General features: G+C 42.7%; 2 protein-coding genes across 3 annotated transcripts in view; one reads left to right on the forward strand and one right to left on the reverse strand.

Annotated features, from left to right (window-relative positions):
* The window catches only part of ANLN (anillin, actin binding protein), a 28,966-nt gene extending 25,144 nt beyond the window's left edge, over positions 1-3,822 (forward strand). For both annotated transcript variants that reach the window (XM_064443942.1, XM_064443943.1), the window contains 3 exons: positions 891-998; positions 3,062-3,234; positions 3,634-3,822. In XM_064443942.1, the coding sequence (XP_064300012.1) occupies positions 891-998; positions 3,062-3,234; positions 3,634-3,757 (405 nt within the window). In that variant the 3' untranslated portion in view covers positions 3,758-3,822. The remainder of the gene's footprint in view (positions 1-890; positions 999-3,061; positions 3,235-3,633) is intronic.
* Positions 3,823-5,924: 2,102 nt separating this feature from the next.
* AOAH (acyloxyacyl hydrolase) overlaps positions 5,925-23,971 on the reverse strand; it is an 87,246-nt gene continuing 69,199 nt past the window's right edge. Inside the window, exons 17-22 of the mRNA XM_064443944.1 lie at positions 23,778-23,950; positions 20,916-20,974; positions 20,775-20,834; positions 19,108-19,204; positions 15,230-15,306; positions 5,925-8,961 (exon numbers count right to left, since the gene is read on the reverse strand). Of these exons, the coding sequence (XP_064300014.1) occupies positions 8,833-8,961; positions 15,230-15,306; positions 19,108-19,204; positions 20,775-20,834; positions 20,916-20,974; positions 23,778-23,950 (595 nt within the window). The 3' untranslated portion in view covers positions 5,925-8,832. The remainder of the gene's footprint in view (positions 8,962-15,229; positions 15,307-19,107; positions 19,205-20,774; positions 20,835-20,915; positions 20,975-23,777; positions 23,951-23,971) is intronic.

A 23,971-nucleotide genomic window follows, 5' to 3' on the forward strand; every position in this document is an offset into this window, starting at 1 on the left:
TCTTTCTGTCTTTGTTCCCTTAAGTTGAACAGATTTCATTAGATGCAAACATTTTACATGCTTATGGTATGTTATCTCATGTTTTTGTGTACTAATTTAAGAAAGTCCTTGTTTACTTCCACTATACAACACACAAAACCTGAAGAATGGTGTATATCCATGTTAATCTTTTTTCAGAGTAAGGGCCTGGAGACTCCTGAACCATGAAATTATAATCTGAATTGTGAAGAGTAAAAAACACAACACAATTTAATTGGAGAAAATAAAAAGTTCTGTAAAAGTTCAAGAGGAATCGGGAATAGAAGGCAGATACTAAACTTTCCATTCCACTACTAAGGAAACGGGGCTTGAAATTGGCATAATCCTGCATCCAGTAAAACAACTGCCAACACAAGCATTTAAAAATCAATTCCTAATTTATTTTAAATTGACTGGACTCCTGAGTGTGGCCTGCAGAAAAGCCAAACATTTTGTAATCCTGAATTGGAAGTCAAAGATTACTTAAATACCTAATCATAATAAATTATGTGATACTAATACATGTTTTGTGAACCATTCATCCTGTACGTACTACAAGTAACTCTTCATTATATTAAAATAATGGGAATGGTTACCACTGTCAACATGAAAATATGGTACTTTGTAGTGGCAGTGATAGGTGCATTTTGAGCAAAAGGCTGTGAACTTGAGAATGATAATGTAAGCCCATTTTCTATGCTATCTGGAAAATAAATATACTGTACTAGTAGAGGTCTCTCCGGTATATTTTTTCCTTCTCTTACATTTACCCCTCTGAAAGGTTGTACTTGCAGAATCATTCTGGTAGAAAAAAATAGTTGAGTATAGACGAAGCTCAGGTATAATGTTACCGCATTTTTCTTTTTTTTAAGACTATGTTTGAAGATGTTAGTGGATTTGGAGCATGGCATAGGCGCTGGTGTGTGCTGTCTGGAAATTGTATATCTTACTGGACATACCCAGATGATGAAAAACGAAAGGTAATGGTATTCTATATAGCTCAAGTCTCAAGTTCTGTAGTACGCAATGCAACTAGCAGTTCATCTTTAATGGCAGTAATGTTTAGGCTTAAAACAGATAAGAATATTTACAGCATGAGATTTAAGCTCATAAAATTTCCCTGGGGAATGGAGGGGACTTGTCCTCATAAATCTGACCTAAATCAGGGCAGGCTTAGAAACTGACCATTTTATCTGGTGGGAAAGGGGAAAAGTAGAGGAAGATCCATACTTGGTTTCCCCTGTAAGTATTAAGACTTTCCATTGCACTTGTCAAATGACTGATTATTTAATTGAAATTGATCAGATAAGACTTGTACAGCTTTAAGCAGACAGTATCTAGTTGCCTTAAGTTTTAGACAAAACAATTACACTAACGCTTAATATGGTAAAGAACTAGAGTGGACAATCCTGTATTGCAGAAGCGTAGCTATTATTATAGACTGTCTTGTTTGCAGCTATTGCTTTCTTGCAGCTCCACATTATAGCTGAAACTGGTGCTTTTTAAACAGCAGCCTGTTTAAAGACAGTTATGGTCTGGCTAATGAGACAAATCAGAGGTTCATCTGTCACTGAGGTGAACCTTCTTGTCTCCTTGGCCTGTTCTTGCAGTGTGTACTGAAATAGTTCCAGGTCCTTTTAAAGACTGCTTTCAGGAGAGTTTTTCTGACTCACTTAAGCAATTTACCATTAAACACTTGCTTGTTTGTTGGCAGAACACTTTCTTTCCCAAACTCTGTGGCAAACTCTGGTCCTTTTGGGTCTTCTATGCCAATACAGATGCCTGAGTTTAGTTTCTTCCCTGCTAACGGGAAGACCATATGCTGATAGTTGACATTGCCAAAATAAATCAATGTACCTTCTTTCCCTGCCAGGAGAGAGGGAGAAATCTCTGCCTACTGTAATAGAAGATAGGCAAAAAAAATTGAGTTAAGCAAGAAGAAGGTTCCCATTCTGCTTCTGTCTGTAAGAAAGAAGCTTTCATTTGTTTTCCAGATTCTGTTCTTAATCTTCTAGGCTTGTTTCACTATCATTCTGAGAAAGAGTCAGCTGTAGTCTTTTGACAAACTCTCATCCACAGAAATATTAAATTCTATCCTTATTAAATGCCTCCCCTTACCCTCCACTATATCTGCTCTACCATGCAGAGATAGGCATAGCTCAGAAATATCGGTATTGGGCCAATTGCTTGCAATTGTGGAATGTTGGGGTTTTTTTAAATAAATTTCCCATGGTTGTACATATATCACCAACATGCAACCCATTTCTTAATGTTCCTTGAAATGGAGCTATCCTCCTTTTCCCTGTAACTTAGGTTATTTTATCTATCTATGGAATAGTGTAGTGAACATGCCCAATAAATACAAATCTCTTCTCCAAGCCAAGAGCAGCTTGTGATGTTTCCCTGATGAGGTATTCTGTAGGTGTGAAGGATTAGAGCCAAGATCTGTAACTAACTTTAGGCATACCACTAAGCCTCTGTCTATAGTCAGCAGAAAGGGATAACCACCTTGAACTTTTAAATGCTCTGTGAGGGGGTCTAGCTATTGACTATAGAAAGAGCTAAAGCAGCCGGGCATGGCACTTCGTTGTGCCCTAGTTGCATGTTCGGAGATGAATCCATACGCTTATAGGCTTTGACAAGAATGATGCAAGCATCCCTAAAGTGCTTGTTTGCTGTAGGCTTTGACAGGGCTTACTCTCTGTTTGGATTTTATTATGAAGCTCTTTTGAATTTGAGAGTTTAAAAGCTCTTTTTTAAGGAAAAAAGGAAAGGGGGGATATATCTTTCTAGAGCCTAAGCCTTTGGTAAGGGATAGATTTGTTAGCTGTATTGTATGTGGCTGAGTCAGGGCACATTCTGTTGTCTATGTTATCTTACTTTAGCTATGGCTCTTAAAATGCAAAAAGTGGAATCCCTATTTTTTGTATGGACTAATTGATTGGGAGGGTGTTGCTTAATATAGCAAAACCTGTTAAAGCACATGTTTTTCAGAATTTCTCTTGATTAGTGTTCTTGACTGATGAACTAACTTCACTTTCAGCATCCTTTGGGCCGGATAAACTTGGCTAACTGCACTAATCATCAGATTGAACCTGCCAACAGGGAGTTCTGTGCCCGTCCCAACACTTTTGAACTAATAACTGTCCGTCCTCAGAGGGAAGATGACAGAGAGACTCTTGTCAGCCAATGCAGAGACACACTCTGTGTTACCAAGTGAGTAGATAAAATCATGAAGGTTGGTGGGAGCTTACAGGATGTGTGTGGGAGGGGTGTTTTACCTCAAGTGATAGGTTTAATAACTTCACAGCTTTGACATAGCGATGCGAAGCTCATTTAAATGCTAAGACTTTGGGATGACACTTGAACTGTTTGGTTTACTTTTAGTCCTATATTGTCTTGCTGTCCCATCTCAGTCTTCTGAGGACAAAGAACTCAACTTTTCCAGAAGTGGAAATGCCAGGTATCTTAGTAGCAGGATTGTGGAATATTTGACTTCATATTTACACACACACCCCCACCTTTTGGGCTTCTATAGGTGATCAGCATGATATTTTCAGAATAAGTAGAGGTGAAGAAAGGTGTATCTAACCCATTGGGTTCTTTGCCTTTTAGGAACTGGCTGTCCGCTGATACTAAAGAAGAGCGTAACCTTTGGATGCAAAAGCTCAACCAAGTCCTTGTTGATCTTCGTATGTGGCAGCCTGATGCTTGCTACAAACCTATTGGAAAGCCTTAAACTCCAGAAGGGAAATATGAAGAAAATATGTATGCAAAAACCTGCATGAACTACACACACACACACACACACACACACACAAAAACTTAAATGAAAATGTGGGAAATGCTCTGGGTTACTTATGCTTTAAATTTGAGAGAGTCTGTAACATTATACAGGACTATGTTATGCAGTATTTTTATTTCACTTTAAGAATTTTACAACTTTTTGCTTCCTAGCTTTTGAGTATGGTAGGAAGCAATTAGCTGTTTCTAAATGTGTTAATGTTTATGTAACTCCTTTTATGGAAGTGTTTTTTAGCTAAGTACACTCTCTTCTTTAAACAACTAAATTATTGCAGGAAATCACACTTCAGGGCAAGAAGCGGGGGGGCGAGCTAGTGAAAAAACAAACTTACTAGATAACTCAGCTCCCTGAAAGAAACAATAGCTCTGAGTTCTCTAACAAGGATGGTGCTGAAGCACAAGATTTAATGTTGGAGAGTTTGTCAGGGTTTGTTGTGTGGGGTGTTTTTTTTTTGTGATGATCAAGCATAGAAAAGTTACTAGCAAATTTTATTCTGCAACATGCAATATAGGGATTTCTTGCTTGCACAGTGTCCTTGGGCTCAGAACAAGAGACATGCACAACATATGCATACTTCTTTTGCAAATTGTCATACAAACTGGTATGGATAAGTGCATGGCATGTATCCTATGTGGTTTACAGGTGTGGAATTATGTATGCAGTATATTGCACTTTGATAGGAATGAAAGGTCTTGAATGTTTTTGTTAGGAGTGCTATATTTAAAAAAATAGAAAAAAATTAGTTTTAGGAATGTATATGTCAGTATTTTCTGGGACTCATGGTTTGTACAAGCTAGAATTCTCCACTTGAGAACCAGGAATAGGTTGTAAAAGGGCTTTTTTCTTTTTTTTGTAAGACACTACAAAGCTGCTATGTGCCAACTAATACTCAACTGGCCAAAAGTATGGGTCTTCCTCCCCCTCATAGATGTGTCCATAAAAGCAGATAAAAACATTACTTCAGCCCTATCATTAAAATGGCAAAACTATTCAGTTAAAACTTGCAATTTTCACAGCCTTTCACTGGGCTTAGTGAAATACTGTCTCATTACTTCACTGTTGCGAATGGAATAGTGGAGTACTTAAAATTGCTATTGCTGTCATATATCCACGCTTGAAACACTAAACTCTGTTAGCCTATACTGTTTTAATCCTGCCAGTTTTGTACTTTTGCTTTTAAATCTAGTTTTCTTTTTCTGATGTCTTTAAATATTTCCAACCTATGTATTAAGATTTATTCTATTCATTTAAAATAAAGAATAAAACACTTTATGCTTTTTTTTTTCATAATGTTATCTATGCATTTGAGGTACTTGTTTGTAAACTGAAGACGAAAATCTGCTCTCCGTGCAATGTTTAAGAAAGGATTCTCTTCAGTATGTGTATCCCAAATTACTGCTTGATTTGAGAAGATAATGTGATGCCTTAGGGGTAGCTAGCACCTAATTTTGTAGTGGGAGGCCAGATTGTTGGAACGTATATGAATGTAGAGGCTCCTAGAGACGAGCAGCCCATCAAGTATGGGGAGGAGAAGTAGTTTGTTTTTTTTCCCTCCTGTGGTGGAGACGCAGCAGCAGAGTAGTGATACGGCATGGGCAGTGGAAGAGCAAATTTTGTCTATGTGTCCATGGTAGGCTGTCTACTTAAACTTGCAAGTGGATGTTAATATAAAATCATTAAATATAAAATTATTAAATGAGTCCATAGAAAGGTGTTAGGAGTAGAACTGGATATATGTAAGGGAATGACCTATTTTTATTTAGGCTAATTGGACTATTATCCATTGTAGAAACTAACCTGTGTTTGTTTTTTGCCCCAGATGAAAAATTATCTTCATCAAGGAAAAGTATAAAGTATAACAGGTGATGCAAGTTTGAAAAGCTGACCTGGATGGTGAGTTCTAGGCACAAGCTGCCAGTAGCAATGACGTGCACTGCTGCAGCCAGCAGAAGCGTGTGATGCTAGCTTAGCAGCAAGCCTGCCTTTACCGCTTGCCTGACTTGTGCTGCTGTGGACCTCCTCCCCTCCTGTGTTCCCAGCTCTTTTAAGGGTGGGCTGTGGAAAGATTGGGTTTTTTGTGAGATTTTTGGGTTTTTGGGGGGGTTGTTTTTTTGTTGTGTTTTTTTTTTTTCAAAATGTTAGCAAACATTTTTTCATGTTTGTAGCAGATCCTTTTGGGAGAGGCCAGATGGTGTGAATTAATCTATAGCTACCTGAAGCTATTTGTTCTAAACCTCAAAAATAGTTTCTACTGTCTGACTTCAAACAAGCTTTAAGTTTTGTAAAAGCAGTTTACAAACAGATTAAGGTCAAAAAGCCCTCCCCATCTGCAGTGCATTGGAACTAGCCAGTGAAATAACCCCTTTTAGTATTCACACGTTCTCCCCCCAGAAAAGACCTTGATGGACTACTTGTAGAAATCTGTACTGCTATGAAGTTTGAATTTCATGGAACTATACCTAGCTTTCCAAAAGAAACTGTTTGTTTGTTTTCCTGTTTATTTCTCTCTTCCCTATGCATTTTCACCTTCAACCTAAGCACCATGAGACAGTTAAAGTAATGGAATAGACCAGGATTCATAGTTTGTTACTGCTTTAGAATAACTAAGCTTTTTCAGAAGTATTTGTTTAAATATAGGACACTTACTTTTAGAATGGTACTAGTAAGTGATTGATGGTTGCGGGTGCAGATCTTCAGCTGGTTTTTGTGTTCTTTGAAATAATGGAGAGAGAGTGGTTGTAAAATCTGATGGCTTAATGGGCCCAAAATTCATCTTTATTTGCAAATAGTTACTGCATTAGTTACAAATCAAGTTTTTGCATACAGCCTGCATCCAATTCTGAACTGCAGAACTCGCCTCTGAGCCATGAGGAGACACGACATGGTCTGGCTAGTGCTCCTTCAGCCAGCGGCGAGCCCGTTCCTTGAAACCCCTCAGAGACCCCATATCAAGCAGGGAGCAATTATACTGGGTGAATGTGAGAGCTTTGCTTTGGGATTCAGCTGTGGGTGTTTCAGGTCATCTTTGATTGAGAAGATGCTGTTCGAATTTTATAAGGAAGCTCTTCCCATTGTTCAGAAATTCAAGATGTTCACTAATAAGAAAGTCTATAAATGGAAAATGCTTTGCTCTGGGCAACGAAGCTTATTTTAGCTGAGGAAATTTCAGTTTTACTAGCTTGTAAAACTCCTAATTGGTGTTATTAAATCCCAACCTCAAATGAAATACAATAATTTGCAATGAGGTTGCCTGAAAATTTGGCTTCTAAACACATACTGCTCCCTTCCCCCTCTTAATTGCTACATTTCTGTATTTTGGTGTAGAGGAAATTATTTGATATTCTATAATTGTTGTCTGTGCTGTACTTGGTCTATAGTAAAACCACATGGATGCACTTGTTTCTGTTCTTGTGTTGTTTTTAATGAAAGATAAGAAACCTGAATAGGTAATAAAAAATAGTTAGACGGTGTTCTACCTGGCCTGTGTGCATCAGCAGCCATTATGCTGTGTGGTGGGGAGAACTTTTACAGGAAGTATGTAGGTTTCCTTCTAATGCTAAATAGTCTTCCTCAGACATGCCTCTCTGGAGTTGAAACTGTTTCTTGGGAGACTGGCTATTTTTGTAACATCTAAGTGCCTTGAATGAATTGGGGCCTTACTAGTAAGTATCATTCAATTAAGGAAAGTATTCCCTTTTGGTTTCTTAAAGTAGGTGACTTGAATATTTCCTTAAATGATAATGGTTGTCCCAAAGGAATTTCTATCTTAATAAAAGATGCGGCATTGACTGTACTTTAAAAAAAGGAAGAGGATCTAGGATAGCAATAGCACATGCTTCCATCGGAATTGCGTTAGCAGGTCATCCTCTGCCTATTCAAAATACTGAGCAGATGCATCTCCTCAAGCCATGAGCAGCGTGCTGAGGTCTGGGAAAAGCCAGGCCATCTCCTTTGGCTTGGGCCGCAGGCTCATGGGTGACGCAGCCTTATGCATGGGATGTGTTCAGAATTAAGAGCAGAGCAGGTCTACCTGAGTTTTGGCTAATTTGGATGGGTTTTAGTCATGCCATGTTAACACTTGCTATTTACCAGATTTTTCTCATGTATGAGTAGTGACATTTTTGCTGTCTGATCCTTTCATCACCAGCAGGACTGCAAGTAGGTTAAAGCTGTCCCTAGTTTTATAAATATATATTTTTTAAATTATTTTGCAAAGGGCATCAGATAAGCTGGTGGAAAAAAAACTATTATTAGTTCTCAACCTTCAATTCTACATAAGGGCTGCCCAGTACCTTCAGTGATTCCCTGGGTCATGCCTATAAAAGGTACAGAACTGGGCATATCCTATTTGTTAGGAAGCAAAAGAGCAAAGAGTTATTAAAGCTTGAAAAAGCAACCTGTTTTAAATACACGAAGGGTTGTCAAGTCACTGTCTTGTTAAGGGAGGGGGGAGGAGAACCTGTGCTCATTCAGCCTGCACTAATGCTGCCAGGCAAATCAAAATTCTAGCAGCTTGTTATTCCTGGCACATTTTAATAAGCAAATAGCAACTAAATAATGTATTGACAGTCAGGGCAATTACATATGCACAATTTATAGCAACATAATGAGTTTGGGGGTTCCCTCCCCTCCTTTTGGGATCACATTAACTACTGAAACAGTACAAATGGGAAGCTCAGAAGGAGGAGGAAAAAAAATGAGGTAGGGCTAGGAGTTTATTATATATGGAAAAAATTTGTATGTGTTTGCAAACTAGTACAACAAATGGTCTAGCTGGCAGGTATCCTTTGATTAATTTTTTAAAAAATTTTTGTAGCTCCACAGAAAAAGCATAGCCTACTTGTGCAGGTGAGATACAAGACTGAAAAGAATGCTGTTATGTCCACTGCTACTGGGTCTGATAACTTGCCCTCCTCCTTTTTTGGTGTGTGTTTTTAATCATCTGGTTTTGTGGAATGCACTGGGGGAGCATCACCACAAACCATGCCTGGGCTCTGGCAGTCTGGAGCTCAGTGTCCACCTTGATCTTTGAATATAGCTTCAATCTGGTCGTTGAATGGGTTCTCCTTTCCAAGCACCTGAGGCCATTCATGTAGTGCCTTCTGCCAGGTAATGCTTGTTCCAAGGGCTGCAGCAATCTGCAAACAGCACAAATACAATCGATTCCTTGTGCTTCTATAACGTAACTGTTTCACGCCCGCACTTACCAGACCCCACCATAAAGAAGACTCCTCCACGTAGTCATGTGATGGACCGTAACCTCTAACCAAAGAAACTACCTTAGTCCAGCTGCTTGAATGGGACAGAGTCCTTCTGAACATTAAAATTAAAGTGAGGCCTATATATCTACACCTCCCTGACTACTCATTTGGCCTAATGATAGTCCCCAACCTCTTCCTTGTGCCTATGATGTCTGGTCCATACATTTCTACTAAAAAGCCCCAGAGTCTGATTCTGCCCCACCCCCACACCCCCCCAAAACCAACAAAAAACAAACAAAAAAAAAAACCCCTAAAACATTTTGGAAGCACTGCTTGGATATAATGCATAAAACTAGCAAGTCCAAAGGAGTTTATGCTCCTAAATGCCTCTGATACTTCTAACAAATATTCCCTCTTCTATCCTATAAAGAAACCACAGGTGTTGAGGAGAAAGAGGCCCAATTATATCTGGGTTCAAAACTACCCAGCTCTGATGCTCTAAATTCATCCCTGCTGCTGGTTGTCTTCGGAGCTTTTTTCCATGAGACCTGCAGAAGTGGTAAAATAGCTTTTCTCCTCGCTGTCAGAACTACCCCAGCTTTTACAGAGTTTTTGCCCTAGAAGTTAAACACTGAAGAGCAATCTTATCTGCTATATTGCCAGGGTGAAAAACATCAAGGGTAAGGGAAAAGGCAAGGGAGAACAGCCCAATTCTCCTTTAATCAAGTTTTCACACCCTGCTAATGCGTTTTTGTTTTAATTTCTCACCCACAATTATATTCTGCTTATATGGTAACTTTACTTCCAATCCTAAAGCTCACTCTGACATGGATTACAATTTTTAAGCTTAAATAGGACTAACAATGCCTTTTTATTAAGGGCCAAGGTGGGTTTATGGGGTCAAACTATTTGAATACTGATGTTTCAGAGTTTGGAAACAGACTGAAGCCTCTGGAGAATTTTTATGTCTTTCTTTTTAAATCCTGTGCTTTTCAAAAGTAGCTGTAAAGATGGGCCAGGAGACAACGGCTTTCTTCTATTCAGAGCTAATGTACAAAGAGATAGTTTTGTGGGTTGGAATCTCTTAGACTTTGGTCACTGGAGCTCTCATTAAGCTCATGGAGGAATTGGGGCAGGGGAGAGGGATGTGGAAGATTGTGCAATAGGGTGTTTTCTCCTGGTCAGAATTTCTAGTGTGACTAAACATGGTTGTTCTGGGACACCCTACGGCTGCCAGAGGGCTGAGACCTGGCAGTGTCATGGCGGCCCACTCCGGTTGGTAGTCTGCAAACCTCCTTCACAGGTTCCTAAGCCTTCCATATGTTTTTCTGCGGGCTTGGTTGGTTGGTTTCTTTAACAAAACCCTACTATCTTTGCATGATGCACTCTCTCCAGAAGTATCACCAGAGGTACGCTCTACAGCGTTCACATAACCATTGACTGCTCTTTAAGGCATATGTGCTTAGGCTGCCCTAAATTATGTAGGTCCCGCACAGGAATCATTTCATGCGGTCCTGATGATTTTGGTAATTTACTCCGGATAAGTAGTGTGGCACAGAGAGGGTTCATGATTCTAGAAATCCCTTTTCTTGTAGGTCATTTTTAAATTCTAAAGCCCTTGTGCTTTGAGACTCGCTACAATTTGTATGCTTTTTGCAATTAAATTTTTGTGAGGATCGCAACTTCTAAGCAATTTTTAAAAGGAAATATTGCCCTTTCCTTATAGAGCCCTGAGTGACCATGACTGTGTTTTTTCAGCAGCTTCTGGCTACCTGTTTTCTCCTTCCACACCAAACTGGTGAGGGGCATGCCTCTTAGCAAAGTGTAAATACTCAACTAAGGTGATACATGTCACTTCAGCTTTTTCTCTTTTTTTTTTTTTTTTTTTTCCTGGCTGCAATGTGCTTTGCTAGGTCTTAAGGAAAGAGAAAAGGGAAAAGCTAATCACACTCAAGCTGTGCTTTCCTGCCTGTATATAATCATTAAGAATCTTCCAAGCGTCTCAGGTTTCAGTTTGTGATGCTTAGGGCTTTCACCTTCTCCCTGGTAACTTCATAAAAGCAAGAAATGAAGCCGTTTATGCAGGATCCTGTTGAAATGCATGGCCCTGCCATCCAAATAAAGCAATCAGCTGTTCTAGAGAGAAGGAATGTCCTTGAAGCCATCTGGCACTCAGAGCGGTTTGCAGTGAGATTTCATAGTAAAGGAGAGATGCTGAAAAAAAGGTCTCTGGGCTTCCACATAGTCAGTGGAAAGAGAAAGTCAGATTTCTTCCAAGGACAACGGAGCTGGGCTTTGGGGAATGGTGTCTCAGAGACAGCTGTAGAGGGAACTTAGGGAGACCGCGTGATGCATTTTGGTTTTAGGTGTCAAGAGTAAACGCTGTGAATTTCTTCCACCTACAGCCTGAGCTGGGTATTTTGGAAAAAAAAACAACTCCTGGAACCTAATTTTAGTTTTGAACCTTCAGGTGAATGCAGTTATGCCAAGAAGGAGTGTCGTGTTTGCAGCCTTCTGTTTTGCAACAGGTAAACCTGCAGGGATGAAAAAAAACAACCTTCCTCCCCAAGAAATTTGCAGTAAGGGAACATAGTTCTGGGCCTGGCTAAACAAATGAGCACTTAGTGTTTATCCCATCTTTCAAAGGTTTTTAAATATAGAATACTGCCTGCAGTGGGGACTACAGGGGCTAGGTTTTCCTGCCTGAGTGTCCTAACCTAGCATTTTTCCAATGCATGGAAAAACAGAATAGCTCTAATGGGACAAAGGGGGTGTTGCCGTTCTTTCTTATTTTCATTTTCTTCTCCTTGCAATGATAAGTACGCAACTCTCAGGGAGGTTCAATTCCCTTCCCCATGTCTCCTGCATGGCTGGACCACTGGATTATTGGATATGTGCTGACACCTGCTTCTGACATGTTTATACCAAGAGATTTTTTTTTTATTAAAGACACAACAGAAAAATGCAAGTGAAGTCCAGGTGCTGACACCAGGCACCCCCTTATCCTGCCCACTGCTGTATTGTAACAACTAGGGATCGTGGTACCCTTCCATCTCACCCTTGGCAGAGAGGAGCACTGCGGTTCTTGTATCCCAAACTCCAAAGTTTCTCTGCATCTGAAGGCAAGAGCTAAAATGTTTATGCTTTCCTTGGAATGCTGCTCAATTAAAAAAATTTGTGAATATTTGTCAAGTGCTTTGAGATCTTCAGAGAGAAAATTCAGTAGAAATGCCCAGACTAGGTCTTATCCATAGTGTTTATTAGCCAAGCTGTACGTGAGGCATGGGGAATAGCTGCAGAGAGTGACGTAAGAGCCCCCATTCACATGACGGAGCTGCAAAGCATTAATCCTCTCCTGCTAGGCAGCTCTATATGGTATGAAAGTTGTACCCGGCCAGAGGCATTCACATTAGTATAAAGTAAAACTTTAAATAAAATTAGTATGAGGAGGGAATGAATTGTTCATCGTCTCTCTCAAGTGCCTTCTTAAATATCACTCTCTGCACAAGCTTCCCCTCTTTTTCTTAAGGGAGCCACTCTTTCAGACCAGAGTGCTATGTCTTAGTCCAATAGTGGTATGTTGATAACAGACTTCTGTATGCTAACAGGAAAAAAAACGGATTTAAAGTGGTGGATGTTTAGATAAGGCTAATTAGTAAATCCTAGAAGGGCAATAACTCACTTGAAGTGAGGCATATCTACAGCTGGCACCTTGACTGTAAGGGAAAATGTACCTATAAAAGCATTAACGTCATCCTAACAGCAGGAGGGGGAGATCATAACCACTGCAGGATGCCAGGTCCAGAGGGAGTAAAATATGGCAGCACTTGGCCGGATCCTGCAGCCTGGCACTCCGGAGGCTGCATGTAGGTTTGCAGCTGCCTTCAATGCCCTTTTATAATTTTCTTTTTGCTTAGGCAGGACCTCTTAAGGTAAATACTTTCTGCCTTCAACTCTGTGCTACCTTCCAGCTGCTGATGGGGTACAGGATATGGGCAGGAGCCTGGATGAAAAGCTGTGATCTGGTGAGCTTGGCTCTCTCAGTGGCCTGTTGCTGGGGGTTATAAAAAGCCTCAGGCCAGCCTCAGGGTAAGAAAAACCTCAGGGTAAAAAAATAACGCAAAGACCTTTTCTTCTTCACTCCAGGCTCTTCGTGTTGCAGAGTTTCCCCAGATGGCAGGGTTGGGAATGGTGTTCATTTCATCACTCTCTTCACTCTCATTGCATTTGCCAAGTTTTCTCTAATTGCTTCCTTGCAAAAGGCCTGCAGCAAAAAAACCCAGACACGCTTTCTCCACGTCCCTAGGCTGCAGTTTCCTGCTTTCATGCAGCCATCTCCCAGGACTGCTTGGTAGCCAGGCAGGAATTCCTGCTGTGAAGGAGTCCCTCTTTGAACTGGAGATTCTTTTGGCTTGGCAAGGCTAAGCAAGCCACCGTTTTGCTCCAGCTGATTGGCACAGGTATAAAAGATAGCAACTAAAGCATGGAGTTTGCCTTTGGACTTCCCCCTGCAGGTCTCCCCTGGCTGAACCAACAGCACGGTCAACAGGGAAGCTGCCAAAATTTTGGAATCCATCAGTGCTTGCAACGCATGCCCATTGAAGTGCTTCTCCATGGATTGCTCTTTCCCAGCATACAAGACAGCATCGCATCAGGTTATTTGGTGATGGGGGTGTGCGAGTGAATATATGCGGGGTGTTAGCTCACATCATAAAACTGGTCCATGAAGTTGCCCCATGCTTTTGAGCAGGGGGAGGTGCCAAGCGGCATTCCTGATGGCTGGGTGGCACAGCAGGGTTCACTTGCATGGCTTGGTCATGCCGGGGTGGAAGACAGCATGCAGCCAGAGGTGCGGAGGAAGGCTACGGCGCCCTAGTCAACAGCTTTCTCCAAACTGCAATTGCCATGTTTGGAGATGGTACCAGGCACAACAAAAACACCACCAAGGAATGTCACTCCTCCTCTTCCTCCCAGACCTGTGCCCTGGGCAGGACAGGGATGTTGGGAGTGGAGTTGGCTGCTTAAAGGGCACATTCCCCTCATAGCAGCAGGTAGCAAGGAACTTCTGGATTCCTTGCTAAGTATATGGGATGCAGAGCATCCACTGCTGCTGCTGGGCAGAGCCCTCTGGCAGAGAGGAGAAAATCAGCTATGCTGTTGCTGTCTACCTCCATCTCGCCCATCTCCCACAGTTTATTCCCTTGTATTTTAGCTCAGCCTAATTCTTACTCTGAAGAGTCAAGATTGAAAAGCATGGGAAACAGGAGTGGTCTTTGTGTTCAGGACCTGCCCACTGCCCTGTGTTGACTTAGCGGACGGGGCTGACCGTGGTGTGGCCAGCAGGAGAGGCTCGGCCAGGCTGTGCCCGCCAGTGTGAGCCATTGCTGCTACAGGCTGCACGCGGGATTTCAGCTTGCTCGGTTTTTCTCAGGGTGGTGTGGGGAAGACTGGCTGCTGCTTTGCTTGGTATATGTGTTTGAACTCTGAAGGTAGTGTGTAGAAAAGCAATTGGCTTTGTTTATAGCTGACTGCAGAACATACTCTCTCCGAGTATTTTAGAGGGTCAGAAAAAAGCACTTTGAAAGTGAACGGAGTGGGAACCAGGCAACCTCACGCTCTGTTAGGGAACCCAAGTGAGGACTCTCTGTCCCTTTCATTTATTTCTGACTGTAAACCTTCCCCTAGCAACTGTCCTTGGAGGCCAAGCAAGCAGAAGACTTCTCCATACTATGTAGCCACAGAGCATAAAGCAGTTTAAATGTATGGCTTCAAAAAGAAAGCTTTGTTCCTCTGAGGCCCCCTGGCCTGAGGCTGCAGGGCTGGGGCAGGGGTTGGGCTGGAGGGGGCCTCTTCGGTTTTCCCAGCGCTGCACTACTGCCCTCATCCTGCAAATCTCCTGCACACGTTTGAGCAGACAGGTAGGCAGCCTGTGTGGCAAGGGTCTAGTTCTGTGTTTTAAGACCTGTTTGGCCAGGGTACTGGTCAATGAGAGAAAGAGAGCAGCAGACGACCTTGCAGGAGTTAGAGCAGAGTGCGAGTGGCTGGAACGGGGACATCTATCTGCTCTGGGGCTACAGCCATCATCTCTTTTAAAAGAGAAATCCCCCAAGCCCACATCGCTGTGGTGGTCTGATTGGGTGCCTTAATCAGTGGGAGGCACTGGCATCCCACCTGCTCCCGCCTGTCTCCTGGGCTGGGTTTTTACCTGGCTGGGGTGGAAGCCATCGACTGGTTCGATCAGCTGCCAGGGCTCACCTCCCATCTTGTGCCACTCCTCGGCCGCTGTGAACAACATAAGCAGAGGGGTTACCACCAGTGAGCGTGTCGGCGCCCGCCCGGAGATGTGCCCCCCTCTTCCTCAAAGCGCTGCTAGTATTTTTAAACACACAACGGCTTTGCATGAAGATTATGATAATTCATATAAAGTTGTCAGAGCCAATATTGTGTACAATCCCCTCTCCTCAGGGCAGTATTTAAGCCTTTATTGTTATTTTTTTTCTCTGCAATGTTTATGCAAGGAAACGTTTTGAACATAAATGATCATAAAACAAGTCACTTTTTCCCTCCCAACTAAGACAGGTGCTGAAGAAAGTAAGGATGTAAATTATTTAATACTGATGTAGTACTTCTGTATCTCCCATTTTGGTTGCATCTTCAGCAGTGCAAAAATATAAAAGAGATAAAGAAAGAGCTTTTTAGAGAAAGAGATGGTAACACAATATTCGCATGGGCTGATGTCTGCAGGAATAGACTGTCATTTTCAGTTACTTCTCTTCTGAGCAGTCTTTTTCAACTCCAACAAAATAACCTTTTGAATTACATAAGCATGACATTCAATGCAAATGAAGTGCTGTAAGCCCCAGAGCCATTAGGGAAGTAAAAAGCTTTCTCTCTTCAAAAGGCTTGTGGAGTGATCAAACATAGGACTAGTGGTTATGGCATTAACAGACTGTAAATTCAATAATTTCTTTTATAATGACAGATTAAGAATTCTTAATAACATTATGCAGGCATCCTGTCAGGAGGAATGTGTTCTCTGTTCAAGCGCCACAGTTTTGACCTAGACTCACCACTGGTTGCTGGACCCTGGCTCTTGTGTCAAAAAATGATGTCTGGGTCCCGGTACTAACTTTGGATTTGCAGAAGGGCGATATTCCCACTTTGACTACAGAAACCTACTTGAGGTGCTTTAGTCAACACCCAAAATAACCTGTTTTCAAGACACAGGGCTTGGAGCTTTGTTTCAAATTTGCAATTTGTTGGGCACAACACAAATTCACCTTAGATTACACCATGGAGCACATGTATAGGTGCACAGAGTGAGCTTGCCTAACCCCTTATATATGATGTCATACATTGTGTACAAGGCTGTGTATTTTGTTTTTCTTTGTAGGGGGGTGACTCTTCCAGTGCCAGAAACGGCAGAGGAGTAAGATAAGTAAGGTTTATATCAAGATAGGTGAATTTGGACCATTGTACTTGACCTCCAAAAAGCCGAGAGCAGTTGAAGACATACCCGACAGCTGAGTATGTCCAGAGTTTGTCTTAAAAGTGATTATTGCCTTGGCTAGGCTAGAATAGAGCCAAAACAAGCAACCCCTATCCCCCTATTTATTGCACCAGTTCTTAAAGGAACCACTAAGTTCTTCAGCCAAAGGCAACATCTGAGCTTGAACGTCCATGTAAATCTAGAATAAATGTTAGTATACTCAAATTTTACTCCAAGAAAGCTGGGAGCTGCTATGTATATATATTCTCAGGCCAGCCTGAATTCAATGTACTCATCACAGTGTGCAACCACTGCTAAATATTTGATGTCTGGAGAGTTTAGGGGAGGGTTTGTGCTTGCTTCAGAAAGAGACTAGAAAAGTAGGTCAGCAGCCTTAACTGGTTTTTAAGCACACTCACGAACTGACAGCTTTCCTGACAGCAAGCTTAAGGCCTTGGCTCCAAGGCTGCATGAAAGTTTGCGGAGTGTCTTTCAGCACTGATGTTTGTATGTGCATGTGTGATTTTGTTTACCTCATTTATTTAACACGATATAATCAGGAACAGCAAATTATATTAAGATGTTTCTTTTCATGAAAGCAAATAAATTACCTAAAGTTAGTAATTTAACTTACTAAAGTAATTTGCCTACCCAGCAGGTAGTTTGTTCCAAATCCTAATGACCTGTTAAATATTAAGTAGCTGAAGCAAAAGCCACAAAGAGACTTGGACATCCTGAAACTCTGTGCTACAATATTGAACCCTACAGTGGATCCCACCTCTCTGAGATAAAGTTTTGGACAGAAAGACTTCCTCTATCCTTCCTTCTTTACGTCCTCCTCTGTATGGTCTGCATGAGATCCAGAGCCAGCTTCCTGAATTGGGTCATGTAGGATAAAATAAATTTGTGAATTTTGATAGGATTTGTCTGCAAATGAGGTTTTTGCAATAATCCTAGGTGTCTTGGCAGCTTTGTGCTCCCAAGGACAGCCAGGCACTGATGGGGAGAGGTGTTAGGGATGTACACTTTGAAGTATTGCCAGGGTACTTCTGTCCCTTCGTGGCTCTGGTTTTAGCTGTCTGAGTACTGGGATTAATTAATTAAAATAATGTCCCCAGGCAAAATTTTTCAAGAAGGGCCAACATAGACCTACCTATCTATGTGAATATAAAACCAAGGAAATGCAGATTAGAGGCGGGTCTTTTTCCCTAGTTAGTATATACTATTTTTGGAACATAAAAATTGATGCTATCGGGGGGCCCCCCATGTGCCCAGGGCTGGAGCTCCTGCCCCATGAACAGAAGCTGAGGGACAGGGATGGTCCACCCTGGGGAAGAGCCAAGGGGGTGCAATGAGGATGGGGACAGTCTCTTCACAGCAGCGCACAATGGGAGAGAGAGAGACAATGGGCATAAGTTGAAACATTGGGAGGTTCAGGCTGGGTAGAGAGAAAAAGTTGTTTTCCTACCTTCCCAGCACTATCTAATCACTTGAATATGTTGCCCACCTCAGCCCCTAACCCCATACTGATTCTTTTTTAAAAAAGAAAGAGCGTGTTTCTCCTTGCAGCTGATGCTGGGAGATGCCTCAAGCTGGACCCACGCCCATCTCACGAGGGCAGTGGAACTGAGAGGGATCCAGGGACAGATGTGCGTGTCCAGCCCCACAAGGACACTGTTCATTCATGCTCATGGTAATGAAGTAAAATTTCTGGTTCTTTTATTTTTTTTAAGTGTCAGTTGCAGAAGAAAGTGATTTAGGTAATGTGCCTACCTAGTGTCACTTAAAATCACAGGACAAGTTTTGTAGGCTCTTCAAGTCCAAAGTTAAAGTAGTATGCAGGTACTTAAGGAATCATAGGAAAGAATCCAGTTCTTCCTAGGAGAGGCACTTCTACTTTTGAAAACAGTGAGTTAAGTGAAAACAGTAAGTTAAGAGAGGATGGCTGTGTTATTCAGGCAGAAAAATCAGCTGAGAAAAGTTCTACTTCCTGAGGCACTGCTTGTCCCAGAGGAGGCAATGTGAAACCCAGTCACTGATGTAGTGCCCTACAGCTCATGGAGACCACCTTCTTCACCATTGCAGATATGCCATCTCCACCCTAGATGACCCCACATAAAAGCAATGACCAAAAATAAAACCAAATCTGATGGACTGAGATAGGTTTGAGGGTTTTTTTTTTCTTCAACTGCTTGAGAAGCTGCAGTGGACAAGCTGAAGGCATTTTTAGCAGAGGCTCATCTGCTGTCCCTGTTGCTTTGCCACCAACATCCCCTGCCACCCAAGTGCAAATGGCCAGCGTGCTGCACACTGGGGTGCTGGGTGCTGGCAGCTGGGAACAGTGGGGAGGTTGTAGCCTCTGGGCTGGTGATGGGGTCTCATCTCAGCAGAGGTCCACGTTTATCCCAACCAGGGAAGGTGGGAGATGGCATTACGGGTCCCCCCCCCATACCCACAGCCCTGCCAGAAGGGTCACCAAGGCTGGCTGACTATGCTGCCCTTCTCCCATTACAGAGTTAAAATATGAAGAGCATAGTAGCAGCCCAGCACTTCACTAAATGCCTCATGAGAAAGACAGGAAAAAAGCAACTTACTTTGTGTCAGTGGGAAATCCATGTAGAAAATATCAAAGTTGGCAAATTTCTCAGATCTTGCTATTTCTTTCAGGACATTGGAAAGTTGTAAAGCCCTCTGCAAAAATCAAGTGATTTAATGACAATTCATTGCTACTCACGCTGCTTTGCATGGATTCAGCTTTTGTCACTGATATGCAGTCAGGAATTTGAAAGCTAATACTGCCCTTTTAGCTGGCAGAAAGGAGATGAAATGGGGTTCTTCATCATAACGTATACTTGCATGAGCACCATCAGCCTTTGGGCTACCCAGCTCACCATGCACTACATCATTCCAGGTTGCACTGAGGCCTCAGCTGATGTAATAAGTTTAATAGTGTCTCTGCCCCTATATAAATATTCTGGATTTCTCAGTTTTGGAGGCCTCTTGATGAGTGGCAGCCCAGCCATTTTCATTCCTCTCAAAGAAAACTGAAGCTTTTCTACAGGAAAAATGTTCGCCTTTCCCATTATCCTTCCTGCTACTGTGTTGTGGGTGCTAACATTTGTCTCTCCAGACCAAACTCTGCCCTTACTTTCAGCAGAGTAGATTACCTCAATTGAGCGTCTACCTAACTGATATATCCAATGTGATTTCTACAGCTGTAACAGAGATCAGGATCTCCTAAATATTTAAATTGTGCAGTTCGGATAATAACAGAGACAATTAGTTTCAGACAGGGGCTCAGAAAGAAGATTAATTCATACCCTGCAGACATACGAATTGTTCATGGACAGAAGTTACATGTACTGTATGTTCTGGATTGTTGGTATGAATATATAAGCTGCAATCCTGCAAAGATTTAGGAATGTGCTTAATTGCCTTCTCTGAAGTCAAGAGGGACAGGACATAAAATGAAACACATATGTAAGCCTTGGTGAAATTAAGGCCATATTTTTTGTTTAGTGAATGCAAACATTAATACAACTATACACAGAGCTTATACCTTTGACGATATTTGGTTACTGGCTCTTTTACATGGCTGCAGGGGGATGCTGGAATTAAAAATCAGCTTGTACCATAAGGGAGTAAGTGGCTGATATTACGTGACACTCACTTCTGCAGCCAGATTTTTAGGGTGAGTTTTAAGACATTTCTGTTCTGTCTGTTCCCATTCCTGCACTGAGCCTGGATGCTCCTTGGTCACACCATCTGGCGATTAAGTCCACAGAAATGTGTCTCAGGAAGATTAGCACAAATCCCAAATGAAGACAGGGTAAGGCTCGTGCTCTCAGGGCCTGCTCCCGCTGCCAGTGAAATCTATGCAGTTGGCTTTTCATACTCACAGCCACTTGATTCACAAGCCTTTTCTTTCTTATCAGGTACGTTTTTCTCCTTAAAGAACATGAACCTGAACAGTTTTGTCTCAGGGAGATCACATCCCTTGAGAATAAATTTCAGCAGCTGAGAGGTTGGAAAGGGAATACATTTATGAATCCCCTAACCTAACCATGCTGCCTCCCAGAGCCTGAGAGGCATTTGAAAGGATGGGTATGGATGCTTCTGCATCTTCTCCCTGCCTTTGGAAGAAAAAAGCATGCTGATGGCCTGTCTTTGAGATATGAGGCTTATTTCCTCAGACATGGGGACAAACTGGAAGAGCACCTGTGCAAGAGGGCGGTCCTGTTGCAGCCTCCTTGAGACTTACCTCTGAGGTCAAATTCCTGAGGGTCTCGTTGGAGGTCAGCCAGCCGCTGCAGGGGCTCACCTGGGCAGGCACAGGGAGCAGGGCTTTAAGCAGCATACCAAGAGGAAAAGGGGGCTCATAACCTATAGCCAGAGACCTTACCTGGAGGCAGTCAAGGAAAGAATAAAGTTGACTGTATGTGACATCCCTGTTCAGCTGCCCTGCAAAGCACGGAGAGGGAAACTTCATGTGCCTGACGGCCAAAAGTAACTTCATTTTGCAGGTCTGTGCATTCCCATGCATTAGACCCCTCGATGGGGAGAGGTACACCAAGGACCCCGACTCCCCTCCCAAGGTTACCCTCCCACAACCTGAGCTGGGTTGCAACAGAGGTGGCACCGATGCATCCTTCCTGCTAAGGTGCCTGTGTCCCCACAGCATGCAGAGCAGCTTTCTCTTCTCCCGCATCCCTCGCTGGCCTTTCATGGGTGATTTGTCTCACATACAGGGTTAGTCATCACCACCTGTGCCAGTCTGCGAGGTGCGTGACTGATATTTTATCCATTAACGTGTCTCTCATCCTCCAAACAAATGCAGGAGTTACAAACCCGAAGGGAAGATTGGTGGCGGCTGTGCATACTCTGAGCTTTGCATTTACCTTGGAGGGGTTAGTCTTAAGAGGGAGGAACAATTTTGCTGTCACAGAGGGAAGTGGATATACTTGTGTGGGAGGGCAAATTCAAGCACCAAGTCAAACACCCAGCTGACATTTCCTTAAATTCACTGTGCAATGCAGTAGCCTTGCTTGCTGAGAAAATTACCAATTTTCTCAACCTTTTTGCTTCTTTGGTAGCTAGAACCAAGATGGAAATTAAATGGCCATTCAGTTGTCTGAGTTTCTAGCACACTGATCATCCCATCAGGCTTTATTATTTTTGCAGCGCTGAAATATGAAATTTTTGTTGTTGTTTTGGGAACTGCAAAGTATGATGTCTCCCAAGTAAAACAGGCTCCTCAGGCTGCTTTGCAGCAGCTCCTGATACAGCTGTGATCCCTGCCTATCTCACGGTTGCCCGTCACCCAGCAGCAGTATCAGCTGCCCAAGGAGCAAAAGATGCGGAGCTCAAAGATCTAGTGTCACTCCCAGATATTGGGGATGATCCAGACCCATGTAGCCGGAAAGCATCAGGCCCTGGGATGGGCTGTGGGGGGGGACCAGATATTCGGCAGAAAGCCAGACAGAAGTCTGGTCGTGCCTGACTGGCAGCCAAGTGAGGAAACCTGCTCGCAACCCATCGGAGGCTCTGCCAGAAGCGATCTCTTGCTACAAAATGTGTTGCTTAGGATTAATTGGGTTCCTCCAAGGCAAATTGTCCCCTCTGAAAATTTTTCAAGTGGTGCTATAGCTAATCACTCCTGATTTGGCTTGTGCAAAAAAAATGCTACATGTTGCCTCTGATAATCAGATATCCGGTAGAGGAACAGTCCCTGTGATAAATATGCACTTAAGGGAAGAAATGTATTTATGTGACTAAAAAATAATTATCACAGGCTCCCCCTGCCCTGAAAGGGTCAAGATTTTTCTTTTATTTTTGGTTTGGTTTTCTTTTTCTGCTTTCACTTGATAGTAGCATAGTGCTTATTAGAGAAAAAGATAACAAGGTATGAGGAATAGACATGGAGACCTCAGACTACCTGAGAAGAGGCAAGTACTTTTGAGGGGTAAAATAACCCATAGTAGATAACACAGAAGCTGTGGGGCCACTGGCAGTGGTTGAGAAACCTTGGGATAACCATGGCACAGAGTCTGCTGAAAGCTCTAGTAACCAGTAGGCGCCAAAATCGTCTAAAGATGTAATCTATTATTTTAATGATACGATTTAGCTTCTCTCTCTCTTTACTGATAAGAACTAAGATGACAACAACCTTCCACTTGTTCAGATGTGAGAGAGCTTCCTTTACCCAAATGAAAAGAATACGATGCTTTGACAGCAGAATGGCCATGATGGTTCCTTGTACACACATTTCACTGGAGAACAAGAGACCTACTTCAGCTGTTTTGTATTTCTTTGCTACCTGCATAAAATATTTCACTTTCTTTTTCCACTGCGAGATGGTATGAATTTGTAGAGAAGGGGTTCTGCAGCCAGCTTCCAAGCTTCCCTACCCCACAACCTCCCACATTACCAGGGAAATGTTTCCACACTGACCCCAGAGGCACAGCCTTTGGCCTAACCAAGGACACATCACTGCATGTGAATTCAGCCCCCTCTGATGACATTCCTCCTTGCTGCTTGGCACAGGATGAAGCCAAGGGGCAACTGGTCTGTTGACAGTCAGATGTACAGTTTCATGCACCCTCTGAGATGACAGGCCCCCCAAAGGTATCCTCCAAATCTCTGAAAACACTGCCCCAAAGCACCTTACGGCAGTTGCATTATGAGGGAACGCCCCAAAACATGGTTGCACTTGGTGTGGGGTTTCAGTCATCACACCTGTAGGTAGTGTAGGAGGTGGCAGGCACCCAAGACTTGCAGAAAATTTATTTCTCTAATGTCTAACTAGTCTTTTGCAACCCCCTGACTTAATCTTCTGTCCTGGCCCACATCCAGTTTTACCAAGACATCCACCAGTGAGTGACATCAAATGTCCAGCTCCACATATAACAACCAGGAAGATGTGCAAGGCAGGCCAGCCACAATTTTGGGCCAAAGCTGAGGCAGAACTGCTTGTTTCCATGTCCCCAGCATATATGAGGCCTGGCTGGGAGCTGAGAGGGTCTGGCTTGGTGGGGGGACCAGGCAGGTTAGGGGTCTGCCCTCTAGCTGCCCTGTCCTGCACTAGGGATGGTAAGCTGGCTCTCCTACTTCTACTGCACAGCCAATATCCGTCTCATATTTCTCAGACCTCCTCCACTCTGTCAGGTTTTCTTGAAATTGTCAATAGACTCATAAATTATTCAGGAAGAGAAAACAACATGAGCAGACAGATAACCAGGAGGACCCCACAACCTCTCATATTTACCTAGAGGATGGTATCTGTCATGCAGATTATCCCAGAGAAAGCGGCCATCTACCAAGCCTGTTAAAATCACATGGCTGCCATTTGGAAGATGTGAATCCAGGTATCGTAGAGCTTGCATCACGTTGGAGAGCATCTCTTTGGGCGTAGTCATGTGAGCCAGCGTGTCACGGTTCCTGCGGAAGAAGAGTATGCCA

The sequence above is a fragment of the Phalacrocorax carbo genome, chromosome 2 (assembly GCF_963921805.1).
Source record: "Phalacrocorax carbo chromosome 2, bPhaCar2.1, whole genome shotgun sequence".
In the NCBI taxonomy this organism is placed as follows: domain Eukaryota; kingdom Metazoa; phylum Chordata; class Aves; order Suliformes; family Phalacrocoracidae; genus Phalacrocorax; species Phalacrocorax carbo.